The sequence below is a fragment of the Pteronotus mesoamericanus genome, unplaced genomic scaffold (genome assembly GCF_021234165.1).
Source record: "Pteronotus mesoamericanus isolate MK-2021 breed Mesoamerican mustached bat unplaced genomic scaffold, CSHL_Meso_final contig_1210, whole genome shotgun sequence".
NCBI classification, from domain to species: Eukaryota; Metazoa; Chordata; class Mammalia; order Chiroptera; family Mormoopidae; genus Pteronotus; species Pteronotus mesoamericanus.
Genome location: NW_026555047.1, coordinates 660,435 through 681,768, shown reverse-complemented (window position 1 = coordinate 681,768; position 21,334 = coordinate 660,435). Strand labels below are relative to the sequence as shown.

The following is a 21,334-nucleotide window of genomic DNA, read 5'->3' as shown; positions in this document are numbered from 1 at the left end:
CCCCAGACTAGGATGAGGACATCTTTGGGGGATGTTATTCCAAATGACAATAACAGCTCCCCAGTTCTTAAACTGGTCCTGGAAATCATTGTGATATATTTGCAAATCAAAGGGTAAGGAGACAATGGCTTCTTTAGAAAGTATTTCCAAGTTAACGGGGAATTAATTCACTTTGAAGAAAGGCCTCTCCCTTCCCACGGAGTCAGCACGCCCCCTGGGGGCCAGAAGCCACACTGGGCTCACAGGTTCCTGGCCGTCCGTTCACCCTGCAGCTCCCTGTGGCCCTTGGCTTCCAGCAGGCGCCTCTTCCTCACCTGCTCCTGTGCCAGAAGCATGGCCTGTAACCCGCCTTCGTGAAAGACCAGATCCGGCTGGCTCTGGAACAGTGACATTTTACAAATGAAAGGAGCCCCTGAGAGTAAGGTGTCTGCTCCCATTTTTCACATGAAAGCAAAGTTTGAGGGTCACTTTGTCTTGTGTTCCAGGTTGCAGGGCTAATTAGTAAGGGCTGGAACAGAAACACTCCTCTGTTCCCTCTCAATTAATTCTTCTGTATTCAGTCCAATATCTTCTGGAAACTTCTCTCATGTGGCAAAAAGGCAAAGACAATGGGAGAGTGAAGTCTACCTTTTCTGTGGTGTTTCTTGACCTATTTTTGACACTTTTGACCTAATTGTCCCCACCCGGCACCCCATGAAATTCTAACTCACCCCCATTCTGCATATCTGATTATCGATTGGGGGTGCTCTGGCGGACTACGAGCCATTGTGACATCTATTTCCTCACCATTTGGGCGTGGATGACAGCACCCCAGTGACAATGACAGTGATGTGTCCTGACACCAGGCCCTCCTGCTAGAAGACAAATGACAGCCAGCAGCAGCGGGTACAAAAATGGCACAATTTATTCTGATGTTCACATGCGAACACCTGCAGGCACATGAGGGGAGGGAGGGGCCCTTCTCGCCCTACAGTCCCCGCCACCTTCCCCAACCTGGCCTGGCTGAGGGAAAAGAGCTGGTGGTGACCGGGGTGGGAATATAGTGGTTTTGGTGTTTGGCTGTGGTTTTGTATTTAAAAGGAGGAGCTATATTTGATCGGACGGTTTTCTGTAGTCCTGTGGGGTCTGTGTGCCCAGGGATCTGAGGGCTGGACCTGGTGGTGTCCGCTGCACTCCTTGGTGTTGGGTGATGGAGCCCCTCTATTCTGCGGGAATCCCAGGCGCCGAGGTCCTCAGAGGCAGGTGGGTAGGAAGAGCTGCCAGTCTGGTGCCCCAAGGGCAGGGGGCCTGGAGCAGCATGTGGCTTCCTCATGTCACTTCCATGCAGCCGCATGTGGGTTCCTGGTCATATGCCCCAATGTTTTGTGGAAAGACAGTGCTAGGACTCTGGTCCCCTGGCCACAGAGGGTCACATCAAGGGTTTCATGTAAATTGGGCAGGCACATTAAGAAAGGCCAGGTTCAAAGACCCCAAACCCGAGAGACGCTCTATGGGAGGGTCATCCTGGGTTATTCATCATGGAGGGGTATTTGTCTAGAGGGGAGGTGAGTTCACTATTTACAGATAAAAAGCTGTTTTCTCTTAACATCTCAAGGTGGTTGTCAGTGAAATTGTATAAAAACTCAATCATTATGATATGTGAAGGGGCCCCAGGAAATCTGGGGTGCAGATGTGGAGTCTGGGAAACCCTGACAGATGAGCCGAGTATCTTGGAGGAACTGAAGGAACAGAAGGAGACTGAGGAAGGGAGGAGGGAGGGGAAGGGAGTCAGGGCTACGTTGTACCTCTTATGACACGGACATGGGGCTACAGGAAGCAGGCTGTGGGGAAACTGAGGCTTGAAGGCACAGCAGAGGCGGGCTCCTGTCTTGCTGACCCAGAGCCTGTGTAGTCTGTTCTCTCCCAGGCCAAGCACGCTGGGGGCATTATGGGACAGGCTCATGAAGGGAAGGTAGAGCTCCAGCCTCCAGGCAGACCCAAGTGCTTTATAGATAAAGTGGATTTTCCTAGTTGTTTGCAGCGCACAGAATCAGAGTTCAAGTTCAATCTTCCCCTGTGGGACTCTCGGAGGCTGGGCCTGCTGTCACCTCAGAATCAGAAAAAGGGCTCAACCCCAGTGTCCAGTGCAGCATTGGGGGCACAGAGGTTACCATCTGACCACTGCGGAGGTCAATGACCTGCTGGGGCAGAAACACAGTCCACGTTCCAGGGAGGTGGCCCTCAAGTCAGAGTGTCCCCTGGGACTGCCTTGGTGACAGTGAGGCCAAGGGGCTCTCAGTGGCACATCCGTGCAGTCATTTCTTTCTGTTAAAAACAAGCAGGATATCAGATATTGACACAAAAGGTGAAGAAATACCCCCCAACCCCCCAAAAAAACAACAGGAGATGCAATCTCAATAGATTCACGGACCTCATTTAAGGCCAAACATTACAGTAAAGGGAACAAGGCCCTGGCTGGTGTGGCTCAGTAGATTGAGCGCCAGCCTGCTAACTTAAAGGTTGCTGGTTCAAATCTCAGTCAGGACATATGCCTGAGATGTGGGCTAAGTCTGCAATTGGGGGTGTGCAAGAGGCAACCAACCTATCGATGTTTCTTTTGAACATCAATGTTTCTCTCACTCTCTCCCTCCCTCCACCTTGCTCTAAAAATAAATAAATAAAATAAAATAAAATAAAAAAAAAAAGGAAATAGCAGCACACCTAGGGCTGGGGTGACAAGCTCTGTGAAGGGCCTGAGAGGTCACTTTCTCAGCTCTGGAAGCCAGAATGGTGTCTGTCTGGCTGCTCAACTCTGCCCTGAGGCTGAAAGCAGCACCAGCAGTAAGTGAACAGCTGAGTATGCTAATGAAACTATTCACCAAACCAGTTTTTTGGCCCCGTCTTTGGGTGCCCCAGTGGCCTGCTCTCTGGCCCCCTCAGTCCTTGCCCCACTCACCAGCGGCTCCAGCTCCTTGGTGTCTATGAGGCCAAACTCCTTGACAAAATAGTAGAAGTGCTTGTAGCAGGTGTTGACGTGCGCCTCGGAGCCCATCTGCGCGATGCGGTCAAAGTGGTGGATGTAGACATGCACAAACACGCGGAACAGCCGGGACAGGATCTTCTTCACCACCTGCAAGAAGTTCTTGGGGAACGGCGTGCCTGTGAACAGTGAGAGGGGCCAGGGTAGTCAGGATGCAGCCTCAGGGGTCCAGCTTGGCCCTGACACCACACTGACCTTGGACTGCCAGTGTACTAGACTGTGAACTAGTGAGGCTCAGAGAGGCTGAGACGCCTGCCCAAATTCACACAGCCCATATCCTGGTTTCCTCCTGCAGCCAAGTGTGGACTGACTGGGCGGGAGGTGTCTATCCCTGTGACGGAGCCCTTTTCTTCATGATCCGTAGCCTCCTGACCCCCACCCAGGTCTCTCATCTCCAGGGAGCCCAATGAAATGCTGTGAGAAACCCACTGCTATGATTCTTAACAACGCCCAGGGAAGGGATGAAGACAGGCCTGCGGGTAAGGCCCGCCCTCAGGGCACTGGACATCGGCCACTCTGGCCCTGCTGGTTCAGCCCTCGCTGGGAAAGTGCTGGGAGTCACACGTTCCCTCTGCCTTTGCCCAGTTCCCTTCACAGAACCCAGAACATTCCCAACCCATATCTGCCAGCTGTGGATCTGCTATGTCTACTTTGGGATCTGGCCATGTGTGTATAATTCTAGTAATATTTATTTTTCTTAACAGGATGGGAAAACCCCCAAAAACATTTCTAAAGTTTATTGATTTTTAAAAATAGTTTATTTATTTTTTAGAGAGACAGGAAGGGAGGGAGAAAAAGAAGGAGAGAAACATCAATGTGTAAGAGATGCATCTATCAGTTGCCTCTCTCAGCCCCCAAGCAGGGACCTGGCCCGCAACCAAGGCATGTGCCCTGACCGGGAACCTAACCAGTGACCTTTCGGTCCACAGGCCGGTGCTCAATCCACTGAGCCACATCAGCCAGGGCTAAATTTATTTATTTAAAAATAAATTTAAAATATTATTTTTATAATATTAAATTTGATGTATTTGTCAGAGCTTCATTGAATGCACACGCTACGTTGCACTTTCTTTTCCCGTTAACATATTTTTTAACTTTTTAAAATTGTGGTAAAATACACCCACAATGAGATTCCTTATCTGAGCCATTTTAGGCGATAGTTTGGTGGCATTAGGCTTATTCACATTGCTGTTAGCCCCCATGGGCTTCTTCCTGCTTTCCCAACCAAGACTTCGAGTCCCCTTCAACCCACAGGCAAGACAGAAGCCATGTGTTAACGAGATCCAACCAGGGCTACCAGGTAGGTGCCTGGGACCAGGACTGACAAACTAGGCCATCATTGAAGGGGGGGTGCTCAAGGGGCTGATGGATCAGGGGAGGGCACATAGATGTCGCTAACAGTGGGAAAGCCACAATGCACCAGGCACACATTCTCAGGAGATGGGACCTCAGCAGCTGGATAGCTCTGTGCTTATAAGGCCTGTGGTTGGCTGAGTAGTGGCCCAAAGAGGTCCAGGTGATCCATGTGCAGAGGCTCAAGATGTGGCATCTGCAGCAAGACCTGGACCCGTGGCCCTGACACAGGGAGCTGACAAGGCTGCTCACCACTGAGAAAGGTCCCAGATGTGTCCAGTTAAAAGGCAACTGGGAAAAGAACAGACTCTCTGTGCATGACAGGTTCAGCCTGGCCCTGCTCCCTCCTCCATATCTGGGCCCAGATGCCCCACAATATGAGAACTGATGGCTCTTTTATTCCTTCGGCTGTATTTTCTGGCAAAGGGGGTACTGGGGATCAGTAAGGGTGATGCTCGGAAAAGGGAGTGCTTTAGAGCGGCACAGCCTAGAGAAGGGCTTAGAAATGGAATCTCCAGGACTGCACTGCCCATGGTTGCAATGGTTTTCTCATGCAGGGGTTGAAATTGGGCCCACCATCTGCTTTTGTAAATAAAGTTATATTAGAATACAGACTCACCTGTTTGTTTATATAGTGTCTATGGCAGCTTTTGGGCTACATGACCGGTTTGAGTAGTTTCGAGACAAAGACCTTCTGGCTCATAAAGCCGGAAAGATATACTCTGCAGTCCTTTTTTCTTTTCCCTTAGAATTTTGTAGTTTTATTAACACAAATAGTGTGTACACAATCTGTCTATTCATTTTCTTTGCTACACAGATTGGGCCTGGGATTGGTGACTCTGCTGGCCAGCTGGGCTGCTCTTTCCACAATGACTTTGTGGTTCTTTGGGGAGACACTGTGAGCAGTCTCAGCACAGTAAGGTTTGTTGTACATCAGCCGCACTTCAAGCTCCTTGATATTGTCCGCCAGGAACTTCCAAAAGCCACCAGGCAGCATGTGCTTTCTTTTCATGTTGCTCCCATAACCAATGTTGGGCATCAAGATCTGGCCCTTGACTCTTCTGTGCACCCTGTTATCAGCGCCTCTGGGTTTCCACCAGTTGCGTTTAATTTTGACATATCAGTCTGACTGGTGCCGGATAAACTTTAACAAAATATTTTTTTTTATCCTCACCCAAGCACATTTTTTCCCCATTGTTTTTTCACAGACAGAGAGGAATGGAGAGAGAGAAACATCTATGCGAGAGAGAGAGAAGCATCGACTGGTTGCTTCCTGTATGTGCCTGGACCAGGGATTGTATGCATATTCAGACCAGAGGATAGAAACTGCAACCTAGGTATGTGCTCTGACCAGGAACCGAACACTCAGTTACCAGTTACAGGACATCACTCCAACTGAGCGACAAGGGCTAGGGTCAGATGAACTTCTTGGTCCTCTTCTTCACAATCTTGCGTCCATCTTTAAGCACATGTGGGAGTGCTTAACAACAACTCCCACGTCTTCCCTCACAGTCCTGGAGGCCAGAAGACCCATGTCAGTTTCATGGGGCTGTGGGCAGGGCTGCTTCCTTCTAGAGGGTCCAGGGAAGATCCATTTCCTGCTTTTTCTGGAAGTTGTTGGCATTCCTGGGCTATGGTCCCTCCTTCTTTCTTCTGTTGTCACATCACCTTCTCGTGTATGTGTCGAATGTCCCTCTGCCTCCCTTTTACAAAGACTCTTCTGATGAAATTTGGGGCCAACCTGGATAATCCAGAATAATCTCGCCATTTTAAGGACCTTAACATGAAGGTCCTTAACACACTGGAATACTACTTAGTCATTCACACACTGGAATACTACTTAGCCATGAAAAGGAGCGAAGCTTTGATCCTTGGTACGTGGATGAACTTTGAACACATGTGGCCAGAAACAGAAGGCCACAGACTGTGATTCCATTTATGTGAAATGTCCAGGCAAATCCAAAGGTACAGGAAGTGAATAAGGGGTTATCAGGGGCTGGGGAGGGGGATGGGGGTGACTGCTGATGGTGATAGGGATCTTTTGAGGGTACTAAAATGTTCTGGAATTAGAGGAGATGGTTATATAACCCTGGGGATCCACTAAATGCCACTAAACTTACAATTTAAATGGGTGGATTTCACAGTTTGTGAATTCTATTTCAGTATAGCTGTTATTAAAAACATGACCACTGCCCTGGCTGGTGTGGCTGGGTGGATTGAGTGCCAGCCTGTGAACCAAATGTTCGCCGGTTTGATTCCCAGTCAGGGCACATGCCTGGGTTGGGGCCAGGTCCCCAGTTGGGGGCGTATGAGAGGCAACCACACATTGATGTTTCTCTCCCGCTCTTTCTCCCTCCCTTCCCCTCTCTCTAAAAATAAATAAATAAAATCTTTAAAAACATGACCATCACCCCTAGCACACCCACGCCCCTTCCCTCCCCCTGTCCTTCCCCCGAGATGGGTTACCTCACCTTTCTCTCTCCTAAACTCCAAGGGCCCTTCTTTCGCTTCTGTAACTTGTTTCCTGAGCCCGTTCCTTTTATAGTTCACTTCTACCTCTGTTACTTTCTAAGTAAACTTTCTCTTACAGTTTGAAAAAAAGAAACATGCCCCAGCCCCAGGCTGCCCGACTCACCAACGTTGGTGGGGAAGACGTCTTCATTGTTGATCTGCACCTCGATCCAATCCATGAGCAGGTCCATGTACTGTGGGGCCGACAGTGCTGTGGGCTTGCGGAACTTGTGCTCATCCTGCCAGCGGTACTCGTACTTGGGGCCGCCTGACATGACAGGGCAAGACTGCTCAGTGCAGTCATCGCTGATGGTGCCGTAGATGAGGTTGACGCGATTGAAGAAGTCCACCACGTGCACGGCCACCCAGTCGTTGAGCTCCTCACCGGCAGGCAGCTGCACGGCCAGCTTCAGGTCCAGCCCTGCATTCAATGATGCCTGTGCCTTCTTGTGTAGCTCAAACCGCTGGGTGCCTGGCTCAAACTTGCGCTTGGGGCGGAAGGTCTTGTCCTTGTTGAAGACCTGCTTCAGGAAGGGGTTGGACATCGTGGTCCTCACTGCACGCTCCTTGATGAGGCTTTCGTGGATGGGGCTGGGCAGGACACTGGTGTCGGCCACCAACCCAGGCGACCAGAAATTCACTGGCCCCCAGGTCTTCCCTGAGATCTGGAATACAGAAAGAGGGAGAATTGTCACCCACTTCCAGAGGCCCTCTTCTGGAAGCAAGAATGGGCCACACTGGGGGGTTTTCCTAGGACTTCTGGTTTTGAGTTTTATCAAAAGGGTGCCAGCTCCTCAGTAAAAAAAACTGCCCCGAGGCATGTCCCGACTGCCTCAGAGCAGGACCCTGAGTCAGGACCTGCAAGCCCAGGCCTGCCAGCATCCTACGCCTGCCTCCAGTGCCTGGAGGCTTTCCATAAATCGGGAGAGAGTGTGCTAAAATATGCACGGTGGCTCAGGGTGACTGCTGCGGGCCACGTAGCGGCCTCCGTACAGAGATACCCCCATCCCTAGGACATGTGAATGGACCTGACTTGGAAGAAGGGTCTTCGCAGATGTGATTAAGGATCAGGGGACGCGCTTGTCCTGGAGGATCTGGGTGGGCTGTAGATGATGACGGCCCTTATAAGAGGGAACACACACAGACACACGGGGAAGGTCCCTGCGACAAAGCAGACAGAGATGGGGTGACATGTCTACAGGCCAAGGGACGGCAGTAATCAGCAACACCGCCAGAGCCAGGAGAGGGGCCTGGAACAGTTGCCCCCAATGAGCCTCAGAGGGGACCAGGCTTGCTGACAGCCCCCAGGGCTGGGAGGGAAGAAGTTCCTTCTGCTTCTTTGTCTGTCTAAATCTCATTATTTGATTAGGTCCCGCCTTAATACAGTGGGACCTCATTGTATCATTTTGATGACATCTGCAAAGACCCCATTTCCAAAGGGTGGACAAGAATTTGGGGAGACACTAATCCCCAGAACACTTGCTAAAAAGCTTGGATGAGCTTGTCCAGGTCTTATCTGCATCTACATGGGAACGTGCCAGACACCCACCCGTTCCAGGGCCGAGGCCTTGATGTGGGGGCTGCAGCCGCCGTTCCCTGCCGTGAAGACCCCAGTCTCCCTCCCACTCCACCTTCTCCTGCCCAGGCTCAGTCTCCTCCTCTTACGATGGGAGACCAACAAGCTCCATCGCAAAGGCGAGAGGATGAAATGAACACACGAAGCCACAAGCCCTGCTCACACGCAGGCTGCAGTCACTCCATCGACCCCAACATCACTGTCACTCTGCCACGATGATGGCGCCCGCCGACCTCCAGCCTCCGTGTCTCCATCTGCAGGCCCAGACCAATGCACCCTCCTGGGAGTGTGCTCGCTGTGGAAACAGGGAGGGCGGGGCTGGTGGGGCAGGGGCCTCTTGGGACTTCACCAGAAAGAGGAAGCGGAAGAAGTGCCTCTGTTTCACCCCAGGCCCAGCTCCACAACACACACCCATGGGTTATAAATAACCATTTACGATATTATAGTAAATTTCCCTCTTCTTTTTCCTTTGCTTCAACTGTGGTGTGAACAAAAAAGGCGCAGAAGAGTAGACCTGACAAACTCCAGGGCCACATGGCAGGCCTGGTAAGCTCAGTGACCAAGAGTAACCACACTGGATAATGCGATCACCTCCCAGGACAGGCTGTGGAGAGCAGTCACATCCCAGGCCTAAGGCTTCCTTAGCAAAAGGTCAGTCTTTACCTTAAGCGAGCCCTACCCACTGTTTTTGTGCATCTAGGTTAACACTTGAAATGTCAGAGCGATCTTCTTTTCCAGACCCCTCGGAGGGTAAACTCCTCACTAGCTAGCGCACGCCCCAGTTTTATCTGGTTGCCCACACCATCCCTGTTTACGGCAAATGCTAAATGTTAACTACCCTGCACCTCCAATGTAAAAAAAGTATGTATCTCTCCATTTTACTTTTTACCCAATCCTAGGATTTCCTACTTTCCTTTCTCCTTAACCTCCCACCAATAACCTTCCTTATTGTCTCTCCTTTGATTCCAAATTCATAAAAAGAACTTCAAACTGCCATTCTGGAGCATTTTCTCTATCCCCTGAGAGCTAGCTTCTAGGCATGTCCTCAGTTTGGCTAAAAAAAATCCCACCTAATATATTCTTATAAGATCTTTCTATAGGTTTAGATGTATTTTTGTCAAAAGTGGGAGCTTGTTTCCATGATGTGCGGCCAGCTGGGCTTATCTGGTGGCCCACCCTCCAGACTCAGCACACCATATAGCAAAGGACCACAAACTAAGGGGACTGCGCCTCAGATCTTCTGCAGAGATGCCACCCAACCCCCAAGGCCCAGGGCAACCCTGGCGGAGTAAGGTCCACTGAAGCCAGCACTGCCAAGGCCAGGCTCAGACAAAGGGAAGCACACGTCCACTCTGACCACAGCACCCAGCTCAGTGCAGCGGGTGTAGGCCAGGGTCAAGTCTAGTCCTTCTTGGGCCCAGAGAGTGAGCCATCACATACACACTGTGTCCTGGGGCCAAGGTGAAGTGACTCAGAAGACAAGATGGCCTGAGGGTGCTGAGGATTTCAGCAGTTTTAGAAAAAGCTTAGTCATCACTTGGGCCACATCCTAGAGCCCAAGAGCCTCCTTCTGGGTTGGCCCTGCCCATCTCTGGGCACAGGAAGAGTCTCCGAGCGTGGAGGGCTCCCGGGCCTTGGTCTTTTAGGTTCCTCTAGAACCATGGCCACCTTCAGTCTCATTGCTGGGGTCAGAGGGAACATGGCAGAGTCTGCCCGTGCCATCCTTGTGTACTCAACGAAGACTTCATGGCTGAAGACCAGTCTCTGTCTTCCAGAAGCCTTCGGTTTAACTCCAGAGACTAGATACATAATAAAAAAATGTCTAAACCAGTGTTCTCACTGGGGTGATCCTGCCCCTAGGGGACTCTTGGCAATATCTGGGGACACCTGCAGTTGTCACAACTAGGGGTGCTCCTGGCATCAAGTGGGTGGTGGCCAAGGGTGCTGCTCAACACCCCCACAGTGCCCAGGTATCCCCCAACAGACAGTGATCTGGCCCCAGTGTCAGCAGTGCGGGGTGGCAGTGGGGAGCAGTAGGGGTAGGAGACCCTGATTTAATAAGTCATTTCACACAACTGATGAAATCGGGCAGAGGTGCTCTTCCATGAGGCCTAAACCACGTAAAACACAGAAACTGAGCCTGGGGATCGAGGAGTCAACCAAAGATAACCAATCCAGAGGACGAGAGAAACTCCTGTGCCAAGGGCAGCAAGCTGCCCCCCTACACGAGGAGGGCTGTGGTCAAAAAGGACAACCAGCGGTGCTGGCAAGGACCAGGAAAAGGAGGACGCTTGTGCCCAGCTGGTGAAAATGCGAAAGGGGTCAGCACTGTGGCAAATGGTCTGGCAGACAAGCAAGCAGAGTTACCATCTGACCCAGCAACCCACTCCTAGGTATCCACTCGAGAGAAGCAACAACACGTGTCCACGCAAGGCCTGTACCCAGACATCCACAATTCATAATAATCACTGAAGGGTGGGAACAACCCAAGTGTCCACCCACAGGTGATGGACAAACAGAACACGGTCTATCCATACACACTGGAATGTTACTCAGCCAGGAAAAGGAGTGAAGCTCTGACACTCGCTATAATGTGGGTGGACCTTGAACACATAGTGCTCAGTGAGGGAAGCCAGACACAAGAGGCCACAGAATGTGTGATTCCATCCCTGTGAAATGTCCAGAACAGGCACATCCACAGGGACAGACTGGGGGAGGAGATGGGGGTAACTGATGACAGGGACGGTTTCTTTTTGGGGAAGTGAGAATATTTTGGAACTAGATAGAGGTGGTGGTTGCACAACTCTGAATGCACCAGATGCCAGTGCACGTGCACTTTAATGGGTGGAGTGGGCAGTATGAGAATGACAGCTAACAACGCTGTTACTTTTTAATAGAACTTTTATACTCATAAATACATAATTTAAAAGCTGTTATTTTTTAAAGGTGGGTGAGGAACAAGCAGAGTACGTGCTGGCTGAGACTGCCCCAGGGACCTTGAAGAACTCAAGATGCTCCCACCTGTAAATTTTATAGGTGCTGCCTTTAAATTGTTTAATGCTGTGAGATGTAACACAACTACAGAAAACTATCCAAACTATAAGGTGCAGTGAGTGACCTGCCCCAGGGTGAACAAGGCCTGTGTAAAGAATGACCACTCAGTGATGCCGCTTGAGGGAACCTGTGCTCTGCAGCAAAAAGGACCTGGTGCCACCTGCCAGACCAGAAGCGCCTTCATTTCCTTCCCCAGGTCAGCACTGGGGCCCTGGCTGCTGTCATCACTTTCTGCCACCTTGGTTACCCCCCAGCTAGGCACTTCACAGTAATCTGAGAGGGAAACGGCATCCCACGTTACATATGGGTAGGGTTAGGCCCAGCCTGGTCCCCCCCACCCCCCATAGCAGTGCTGACACTGGGGCTAGGTCACCCTCTGTGGGGGGCTGTCTTGGGCACTGTGGGGTGGCCCCCCATCCACTTAAAGACAGGAGCACCCAGCTGTGACAACCACAGATGTCCCCAGACATCACCCAACCCAGGTGAGAACCACTGGGTCAGATACTGACTCAGTACTGAATAATTACTGATTACTGAGTCAGTGTTTCAGGCCATGCAGCTGGTAGAAGGAGGAGGCTGAACTCAAACCCTGAACCATGAGGGTGAAGCCTGCACTTCTTTCAGCTAGGCCGCTCACCACCTGTCCATTATTCCAGCATTCACCTGTTTTATTCCAAACCCAGTGCCAGGTGCCCTCCAGGCTGGTCTCTTCCCCACCAGAAATGTCTGCAATGCCAGCACAGAGTCTGGACCAGTGCCCTTCCCTGGCTTTGGTGAGTGGGCATAGCCCTGGGCGCCCGTGGCCTGTGCAGTGGGGAGGGGGTGTCTCCAAGAAGGGAAAGGGGCAGCCACAAATGCTCCACCTACCCGCTTCTCTCCTCCCTGCAAGGGGCGTGTGCACAGGACATAATGGGTGGGGACTGCAGCCCCATCTGTGACTGCTGACTGTCCAAGTGGCCCATACACCTGCCCAGGTGATGAATCTGCAAACTTAGCTGTTCTCATGCTAATCTGGGGGCAGGTCAAGGGACAGAAACCCATGAGGGCCAAAAAAGCCAGGCACCTTCCCCGTGCCCCTTGCCAGCTGGCACCATGGAGATATTTTCTCATCCTTGGTCTTATTTCAGCCTCCAAACACCCTTCACATGAGGCGAGGGCAGCCCCACTTGGCAATGAGAAGGCGAAGCGGGGGCACTACATCGCTCGTCCTGCAGGGAGGGGCCGGCCGGCAGGGCCACAGAGCCCCACGGTTGCCTCTATTCCAGATTCCTATTTGTCCTGTAGCAAAACTTCTACCCTAATAACACAAAGAAATCTGCACCCACCAGCACCTGGCTGCTGCATTCTATTTCTTTTGGGGCTTCTCTGGTGATGGCTTTGGGAGTTTAACCTCTGGCAGCATCAACTGGGGACAGGAGACCTAGGAAGACAGAAGCCTCAAAGGCAGTGACAGGGCCCTTGGAAGGAGCCCTTGCCTGGCCAAGCCTCAGGGAGGCGGTGGCCCCACTTCCGCCCCCCCCCCCACCCCGGGGCAGGCTACCTTATCTTTGTCCACATCCTCTCCTGTCGTTGCTGCTGCGATGGTTCTGGAAGATGGGACAGGGCAGCAGAAGGGGCTTGCAAGGCTTCTGCTTGCCTTTCTGATTCTTCTCCGAAGGTGGGAGATTTTTTTTTTAAGCAGAAGCAATGATTTTCTTAAAAACTTCCTGGAGGGGCAGAGTTCCCGTCAAAGGCAAACAACTTTGTATCAGAAACACGCACACACCCCATGGCTGAAGGGTGGCCAGCTATGACCCAGGTCATATGGTTGCCCCATTACTGCCTCCAGGGGCCTTTCCCCTTGATATTCTTAAAATGCCTCCCAGGGCACCAGCGTGGGCAAGGGCTGGGACAGCCGTGCGGCGACTCAGTGCTAAGGACTCTCCTGGCTCCCTGGCTTTTTTTTTTTTTTTTAATACTTTATTTTTTATTGTATTTTTATTCCATTACCATTTACCCCCATATACTCTCTTCTACCTCCCCCCATGCACCTCCCTGGTTCTTTCCACAGATGAGATATGTGTGGCACCTAGGAGCTTCTACAGCGACAAAAGATAGGATGACAAAATTCCCAACCCAATAGATGCCCACCCTTCCTTTTTTCCCTGAAAACAAAACAAAACAAAACATAGTTCCTTTAAGCAATGGCAGCAGCAAAGCCCAGCCCATCACCACTTCCTTCCGGTGCTTTCACATCCTGCCTCTTGCTGCTAACACAGCCACTACCTTGGGGACACTGCCCCAACCTGGTGGTGGGGGTGGGGCTGGAGGGGCAGGCCCCAATCTGTGAGATCAGTCCCTGGATTAGGACAGCAACCCCAGTGTTTGGCTGGAAGGTGCCCACGGCCGAGGGCCTGTCCTAATATTCATTTTTATTTATTTATTTTTAGGGAGGGAGGAAGAGAGGGAGAGAAACATCAATGTGAGAAACATCAGTTGGTTGCCTCTCCTAAGCGCCTTGACCAGGGACTGAATCTGCAACCCAGGCATGTGGTCTGACCGAAAATCGAACTGGCGACCTTTTACTTTGCGGGATGACGCCCAACCAAATGAGCCACACCAGTCGGGGCCATAATGTTCATTTTAAAATTTCATTGCAGTTCCCCGTACAGGAAAGCCCCACCATTCTGCAGGCTACTCGTGAGGTTGGCTTTGGGCCTTCCCCTGATTAGGATGGGGATTTGCATTTAGTTGGCCTTTTGCACTCACATCTTGGTTTTGTGGCTGATATTCTCCAACATGTGTTGTACAAAGGCAGGGAGAAAGGTTTGTAGGGGCTGCTCCAGGCCAGGTGCTACTGAGGGGTTCCATAGACTCCAGCCCAAATGATAAATTCATATCCTGTAAATTCCACCCTTTTAAAGTGTACCCCAATTCCACAGCGTTCCCATCACCCCAAAAGACACTGTGCCCATCAGCAGTCACTCCCCTCCCTCCCGTTAAGGGTTGACTAGTGTCCCCCAGAAAGATATGTTCAAATCCTGGCCCCCCAGTAACTGTGAATGAAACCTTGTTTGGAAATGGGGCTTGTTAAAGTGAGGTCACACTGGAGTAGGGAGGCCCTAATGCAAGCACACATGTTCTTCTAACAGGATGATTTGGACACAGCCAAACAGAGAAGATGGTCATGTGACAATAGAGGCAGACAAGCATGGAGACACCAAGAACTGTCAGTAAGTCACCAGCAGCTGGGAGAGGCAGAAAGGACCCTACCCAGGGCTGAGAGCAAAGAGCTCATAGCACATGGAGGAGTGTGGGGATCCAAACTGGGTGTCCCCACATATCCCCGCCTCTGTTCCACTAAAGCAGAGAGGAGTGCAGGGTGTGCATGGACCAGCGTGAGGATCCTGTACCTGATAAAGAACTCTCTTTGTCTCAGTCTCCCAGAGAGGCAAATACAGATATTATTCTTTGGCAAAACTGTGTCATCTGGGGGTCAGAGAGGAACGTGTGAGAGGTCATGGGTTGTTGATGTGTCTACTCAGAAGCCATGCCTCCTTCTTCTGAGGCCACAGCCCAGGGTTTCAGGAGATGCCACCGCATCTTCACTGACCAGAGGCATGTCAGGAGGGGCAGGATACATGAAATAGTGCCTTCTGAACTCCCATCCAAACATATACCCCTCGCTGGCTGCCCATGCTTCCTTTTCACATTGGGAACCTTGGATATGAACTTGACTGTGCACTGACCTTGGAAGCAGGGGATAATGGAGGAAAGGAGTCACAATGAGCCATCCACTGAGGGCCAGGCCCATCCACTCAAAGGCTACATTCTTTCCTGGGTGATGTGAAGAACTCTCAGCAAATCAGCTACATCTGTGGGTCTCATCTTGGGGTGGTCCTACCCCTAGGGGATCCAGGCGATGTCTGGGGACATGTGTGTTTGTCACACCATGGCTGTTTCTGGCATCAAGTGGGTGGAAGCCTTGTCCTTCCCAGAATCCAGTTTCTTAAGTCAGATTCCCCTTTTCTGCTTAAGATATCTGAACTTCAAAATTCCAGGAAATCAGAAATACAGCTCACCAGCTGGGGCACGTCTGGAACTTCCCAGAGTGAAAACCCAACTTCTCGGCCAATGCTGGGGGATTTTGTTAAACCTCCATTTTATGAGGCTCTGATGATGTGAGAACAACTCCCAAAGATGATTAATGGCTGACTTTTCCATGAACTTAATTTAAGAGCTCAGCCTCGGAGCACTTCCCCATTAGAAAGAGCTTGCCCTAAACTTGCTAGAATATGAATCATCTAAAGAGTTCAGAAACTGGGCCCTGGCTGGAGAGCTCAGTTGGTTGGAGTATTGACACAATACGCCAAGGTTATAGGTTCGATTCCCAGTCAGGATGCATACAAGAATCAACTAATGATTGCATAATTAAATGGAACAACGAATTGATGTTTCTCTCTTCTCTCTCTAAAAATCAATAAAAATTTAAAAAATAATAATAAAGTAAAAAGTTCAGGAACGGAATTAGCTTCCCAAGAACCCCTGAGGAACTAAAATACTGCTTTTGCTGAGAAGGGGGAAGGGGAGAAGAGGGGGACTGGAGAGAGACAAAGAGAGGACTTAGACTTGAGCACACGGAGAACACCGAGCTCAGCTTTGTAGGAGATGCAAAGATGATAATGACACACTTTCTCCTGTAGGGATGTTCCAATAAAGAGTAAGCTGTCAGCCATGAAAAGTCAGGAGGAACTATAAATGCATACATCTAAGAGAAAGAAGTCAGTATGAGAAGGTTGCACTGTGATTCCAACTCTAGAATATTTTGGAAAAGGCGGAACAATGCAGACATTAAAAGGTTCAGTGGGTGCCGGGGGTTGGGGAGGGAGGGATGAATAGGCAGAGTGCAGAGGATTTTTAGGGCAGTGACACTACTCTGCATGACACTGTCATGGTGGATACATGTCACTACACATTTGTCCCAACCCATAAAACGCACAACACAAAGAGTGTCAACCGTGGACCTGAGGTAATAGTGATGTGTCAGCGTAGGTTCATTCTTGTAACAAATGTCCTGCTCTGGTTGGTGAGGTGGACAGTGGGAGAGGCTGTGCGTATGGGGAGGGAGGAGGGAAGGTAGAGAGTAATGGGAAATCTCTATGCCTTCTGTTCAGTCATGCAATGAGCCTGAAACTACTTTAAAAAATAAAGTCTATTAAAAAAATTATAGCTAACACTAATTCACCAATTATGACACATCAAGCATTTGGCTAAAACCTTGAAGTAGTTCAACCTTTTGAAGAAATTACTAAAGCCACAAACAGGAAGCAGAACACCATGAAGCCTAGCAGAACAAGAACTGAACATATATTTGCAGAAAGAATAAATACCATGGCAGGCACTAGAAATATAATGTGCACCCAAACTTAATTTCAAATTGTCCAGTGGCTCCACTGAAAACTAAGAAAATGAAAAGAAACAGGTGAAATCAATATTCATAACACATTCTACTTAACCCAAGGGCAAGGAAATATCATTTCAACAACTAAGGAATATAGAATATTAAGGAGATAGTCTGCCTTTTTTAAACCTATGAGTCTCTGTGATCTGGAGTGCATTTTGCATGTACAGTAGGTCCTAATTTAACTCAGCTATATTTCAAGGGCTCATTAGCCACGTGTGGCAGGTAGCTGCAGCCCTGGACAGCTCAGCCACAGAGGGGAAAACCCACCTGTCAGAAAAGAGGAGCAATGGGACAGGTGTTGTGTGAGGTGGGTGTACATTTGGACCCCAGGGAGAAGAAAGCAAGCCATCAGAGCAGGATCTGGGGTGAAGAAACAAAGGATGCCTTCTGGGATGGAGCAGGGGTGGGGAGGGGGCAGGGCAGCCAGGACTTTCACTTGCTGTCTTCTCACTCCACACTCAGTACATTCCTTCAGTGTTCTGATAACAGACTGGCACAGGCTACAGACAAACACGTGGGGCAAAAAGTCACTCATTCCTTAAGACATCAAGCAGGAAGCGGGGCTCAGTGGGGCTCAGGGCTTCCGGGAGTCAGCAGCACCCTGGCATCACTCAGCACTGAGAGGTAAAATGGGCTAAGAGCCCCCTTTATGTTGGATGAAGGGAGGGAAGAGAAAGCAATTGCCTAGAGGCCACGTGTGTGTAACACGAGCTAGTCCAAAACCAGATAGTAGGGGCAGGCCCCTGGACTGTGAAATATGCAAAAGTACACATGCATAATATTCAAAATTTACCCGACTATGTGCTTTGAATAGGTGCAGTGAATTGAATGCCAATTAAACCTCTATAAAAGTTTGGAAAACCGAAGACTCTTACCCCAAAATTAACACTGGCTCTCTGGGTGGTAGGTCACCCAAGATTTATTTTCTGCTTTGTGACTTTCCAACCAGCCCCCTTCCTCTTTCAGTGACATTTTATAAAATACATGGTCATTTAAAACCAATGCCAGCCCATCAGCCTCAGAGATTGAGTTGCGAAGTCCTCCCAATGGGCAGTGCGGACACCACCAACACCTCGCGCCCAGCCCTTGTCCAGTGTTCAGTTGACTCTGGGGACATAGGAAGCAAGAAGCAAGCTCCTAAAACGCCGATTCCCCGTTTGGGAGCCCTGAAATCCTGCGGACTTGATTCAAACCAGAGATGAAGGCCTAGCGATAGTTAGTGACAGAGCCCGGGGTTGATCCAAAAGTGACATTTATAGCTACGAATTCGATCGAGAGTCCACAACTCCCTTCCCGCCGCCCGCGTTCGCTCCTGAAGACCAAAACCCCCGCCGCCCGCGTTTTCCCCTCCGAGGCTTTCGGCCGCCAGCGGCCCGCGTTCGCCCATCCAAGGACCCACCTGCTGCTTCACGCAGACGGCCGGCCACTCTCACCTCCGTTCTCCGTCTACCGTCTCCGGCCCACCGTCCCAGTCCCGCTGATTTCCGCTGATTTCCGCTGATGTCCGCTGATCTCCGCTACTCCAAGCCTCTCCTCCCGCCGCGGAGGAACACCGCACAGGGCCCGCCCCGGCCCCGCCCGGCCGGATCTACTTTCGCTACAGGCTGTGGCCTCCTCAAAGCGGAGCTAGAGGGAGGAGGTCTAAACCGACTAGGGGAGCTTCCGTAACTTGCGCTCTGAGTTGCTTGGCAACCGGGGACGGGCCGTGATGCCATTGGTTAGTGGACGGAGCTTCCTCTTTGCTGGGAATGTGGGGCGGGGCTTCGAGCAGGGGCCGGCCTGGAAGGAGGGGCTTGCGCGGGCCTTAGGGCACGCAAGGGGCGGGTCGTGGGCGGAGTCTGGAGGCTGAGCGTGGAGGCTGAGCCTGCTACTACCTCTGTCTGTTGCGGGGCGGGCCCTGAACCTGGGGTGGGTCTGCGCTGGACGCGATAGTGGGGCGTGGCCTGGGGCCGGAAGAGCGCCGTTGGTTGGTGCGCTGTGGAGAGGTGTGGCGCGGGAGGTGCCTTAGATTGACGGGTGGTGCTCTTGCAGGCGACTGGCGGGGACGTGCCAGGACCCTGCGGACTGCCTCTGCCTGACGAGCGCGCTGGTCCGCTGCTTGCGTGCGTTGCCAAGGCATTTTCTCAGAGTTCTCCTTCCACTCCCATCACGTGAACCCCAAGCCTGGTGGGTAGCGCGACATCCTCGTGTCGAGCACGCTGCTCACAGACTGGAGCCAGAACACGATGAAGGAGCTGCACCTGGCCATCCCCGCGGAGATGAGTGAGTACGGGGGCCTCGCCTGGGCGCTTTCTTGGTCCAACCAGAAGACCACGGCGCAGGCTGCTTACTCGCCTTCTCCTCCTGCCCCTAACCCGGGAAAAGCTGGACCAAGTGGCAAACGCCGTACCAGAAGATGGATCAGCTGTACCAGTGGAAGATGTATCCAGGACACCCCCATCCACCCACCTCTTGAACCTGCTTTCCTCCTGCCTCCCCCATCAGAATATTTCCCTAATGGGTTTCGAGCCATCTTCCAATAAGAGACCATTTCCTGCAGCAACTGCGAGTAGGGCTCAGGCTTGGCGATGTGCTTGGTGTGCGTATACGTGGGTGTGCTGCAGCTTATGTCCTGAAACCATGGACCGTTATGCCCCCTTAGGAGAGAACGGCCCCGGGAACAAGGATTTCAATCAAATGCTATCGGTATATCCCGTACCATTGACATTATGTGCTGCTTCCTCATTATGTAGGCAGGGGCCCGCTGTGCATGGGGTCCAATACTCTTCCCAAGGGGCCCCTCCTTCACCTCATTCCTGCTTTTCACCACCTGGGTAGGATGGGGTGTTCATGGCTGGCCCTTCTCTGAACTTGGGGCCACACCGCCTCCACCCCCTGTGTCTCTGCAGGTCATGTGTACAGAGGAAGATAGCTGTGTAAGGCCTCCTGCTTTACATGTAAGTCTTTGTAGAAATAATTGGCACAAGTACCTTCTCCCCAAACCCAACGTGAGTTTTATCAAAGGTTGTAAATTGAGTATGTGTGGGGACAGCCACTAGAAGGCAGGACTTGGTGCCTGTACTCAGGGCCCCAGCCCCTTTCCCTAAAGGGTCTCTGAGTTCAGCTGGCACAAAGCGGGCAGATCATCATAATTAAAGGGTTCCTCCCCGACAGAGTCTGGTCTGACTCCTGCCCCAAGTGGGTGTCAGGGCTGTGGTTAGAACCTAGGAAGGGTACCCTACAATGGATGTGTCCCAGTGGAGTGGCCTGGGCAGCCACAGACACTGCCTAGGCACCAAAATTGGGGCTAACCAGGGCCCTCTTGTGTCTTTCAGACAGAATATCAACACGAGCTGAATGAAGCCCACCCCCCTCCTCTCCATAGCCCTGGCCTGGCAGTGGAGTGGGGGGAAACAATAGGTTGGTGTGGGGTCCTCCAGGTCAATGGTGGCAGATGAATGAGGATGTTGGACAGGGCAGGCACAGCCAGGCGGGGCTCTCTGCAGCTGGGATATGCCAGCATCACCTGTGCAACCACATCCATATAATCACTTCATGAACATGTCCTCCTCACCGTTTGGATGCACAAAACCACTCCAGCCTTCTGAATTATCTAGAAGGAAGAATCTGCATGGACAGGGAGCTGGGGAAGGTGGCCCAGGCAGCAGCACAACCTAAAGCACAGATCAAGACCCAGAAGCTCATTTACCACAGACTCACCCAGGAACTTTGCAGCCCACTTTGGGACTTGGGTGAGGACAAGAAAACAGGGCCTCCCGAATTCAGCTTTGAATATCTGTTTGCAACGCCGTCACATGCCCCAGCTGGGAGAAGAGGCACAGGCCCCTAGCAAATACTCACCAGTTAGATGGAAGCTAGGAGGGGAGAGGAGATACTGAGGCACCTGTGTCTCTGCAGCCTGGTATCACCAACCTTCACATGTCTAGAGCCCAATCACCTGGCCAGCCTGACCCTGGAAAATGCTTCTGAGTGCCTGAGCAGCACCGATGGCTGCCAGCCCATGGAACCCGCCCCAGCTGCAACGTGGAGCCAGGTCTCAGTTTGACTGTCCCAGCCTGACCCTGTGGAGCAGGCTTGTTGCTCTTGGGGGTCCCTGCACCCGCATCAGAGCCCAGGCAGGGCCAGGGCTAGGAGGAGGGTATGGAATGGGTTGTATATAGCAGATGCCAGGTGGGATTTCAGAGCTATATGAAGAATGATTGAATGTCCCTAACATTTCTCATGATGGAGCACTCCCTGTGAAGGCAGGGAGGATGGTGTGAGGGAATGGACTGAGCCCCCAAGGCAAGGCACATCTGGTCACGGGTCCAGGGTCCAGGCATTTCCATGTTGATATGACTGCGTGCAATTTGCCTGAGTGTACCTGGTTGGGCCCACC

General features: G+C 51.4%; 2 protein-coding genes across 3 annotated transcripts; one reads left to right on the top strand and one right to left on the bottom strand.

The window, feature by feature from the left end:
- Window positions 1-887: 887 nt before the first annotated feature.
- Window positions 888-18,475, bottom strand: MOB3A (MOB kinase activator 3A). Of its 2 annotated transcripts, none has more exons than XM_054587118.1 (4): window positions 18,356-18,475; window positions 7,008-7,548; window positions 2,936-3,138; window positions 888-2,304 (listed from the first exon to the last, which is right to left on the bottom strand). In XM_054587118.1, exons 2-4 carry the CDS (start codon window positions 7,426-7,428, stop codon window positions 2,275-2,277), a joined length of 654 nt encoding a protein of 217 aa, XP_054443093.1. In that variant the 5' UTR covers window positions 7,429-7,548; window positions 18,356-18,475; the 3' UTR covers window positions 888-2,274. The 2 variants fall into 2 exon arrangements, with proteins under 2 accessions (XP_054443093.1, XP_054443084.1); XM_054587109.1 differs by having other exon boundaries at window positions 18,390-18,469.
- IZUMO4 (IZUMO family member 4) lies at window positions 8,678-21,001 on the top strand. Its single transcript, XM_054586791.1, is given in 6 exon segments — window positions 8,678-8,780; window positions 19,072-19,215; window positions 19,307-19,340; window positions 19,342-19,381; window positions 19,845-19,921; window positions 20,854-21,001. Coding segments are annotated over 6 exon segments (546 nt in total).
- The last annotated feature ends 333 nt before the right edge of the window (window positions 21,002-21,334 follow it).

Coding starts and splice junctions, on each gene's coding strand:
- MOB3A (XM_054587118.1), bottom strand. CDS start 7,428: ATGTCCAACCCCTTCCTGAAGCAGGTCTTCAACAAGGACAAGACCTTC. Junction 3,139..7,007: donor CGTCTTCCCCACCAACGTTG/GTGAGTCGGGCA, acceptor CACTGTTCACAG/GCACGCCGTTCCCCAAGAAC. Junction 2,305..2,935: donor CCAAGGAGCTGGAGCCGCTG/GTGAGTGGGGCA, acceptor TGTTTTTAACAG/AAAGAAATGACTGCACGGAT.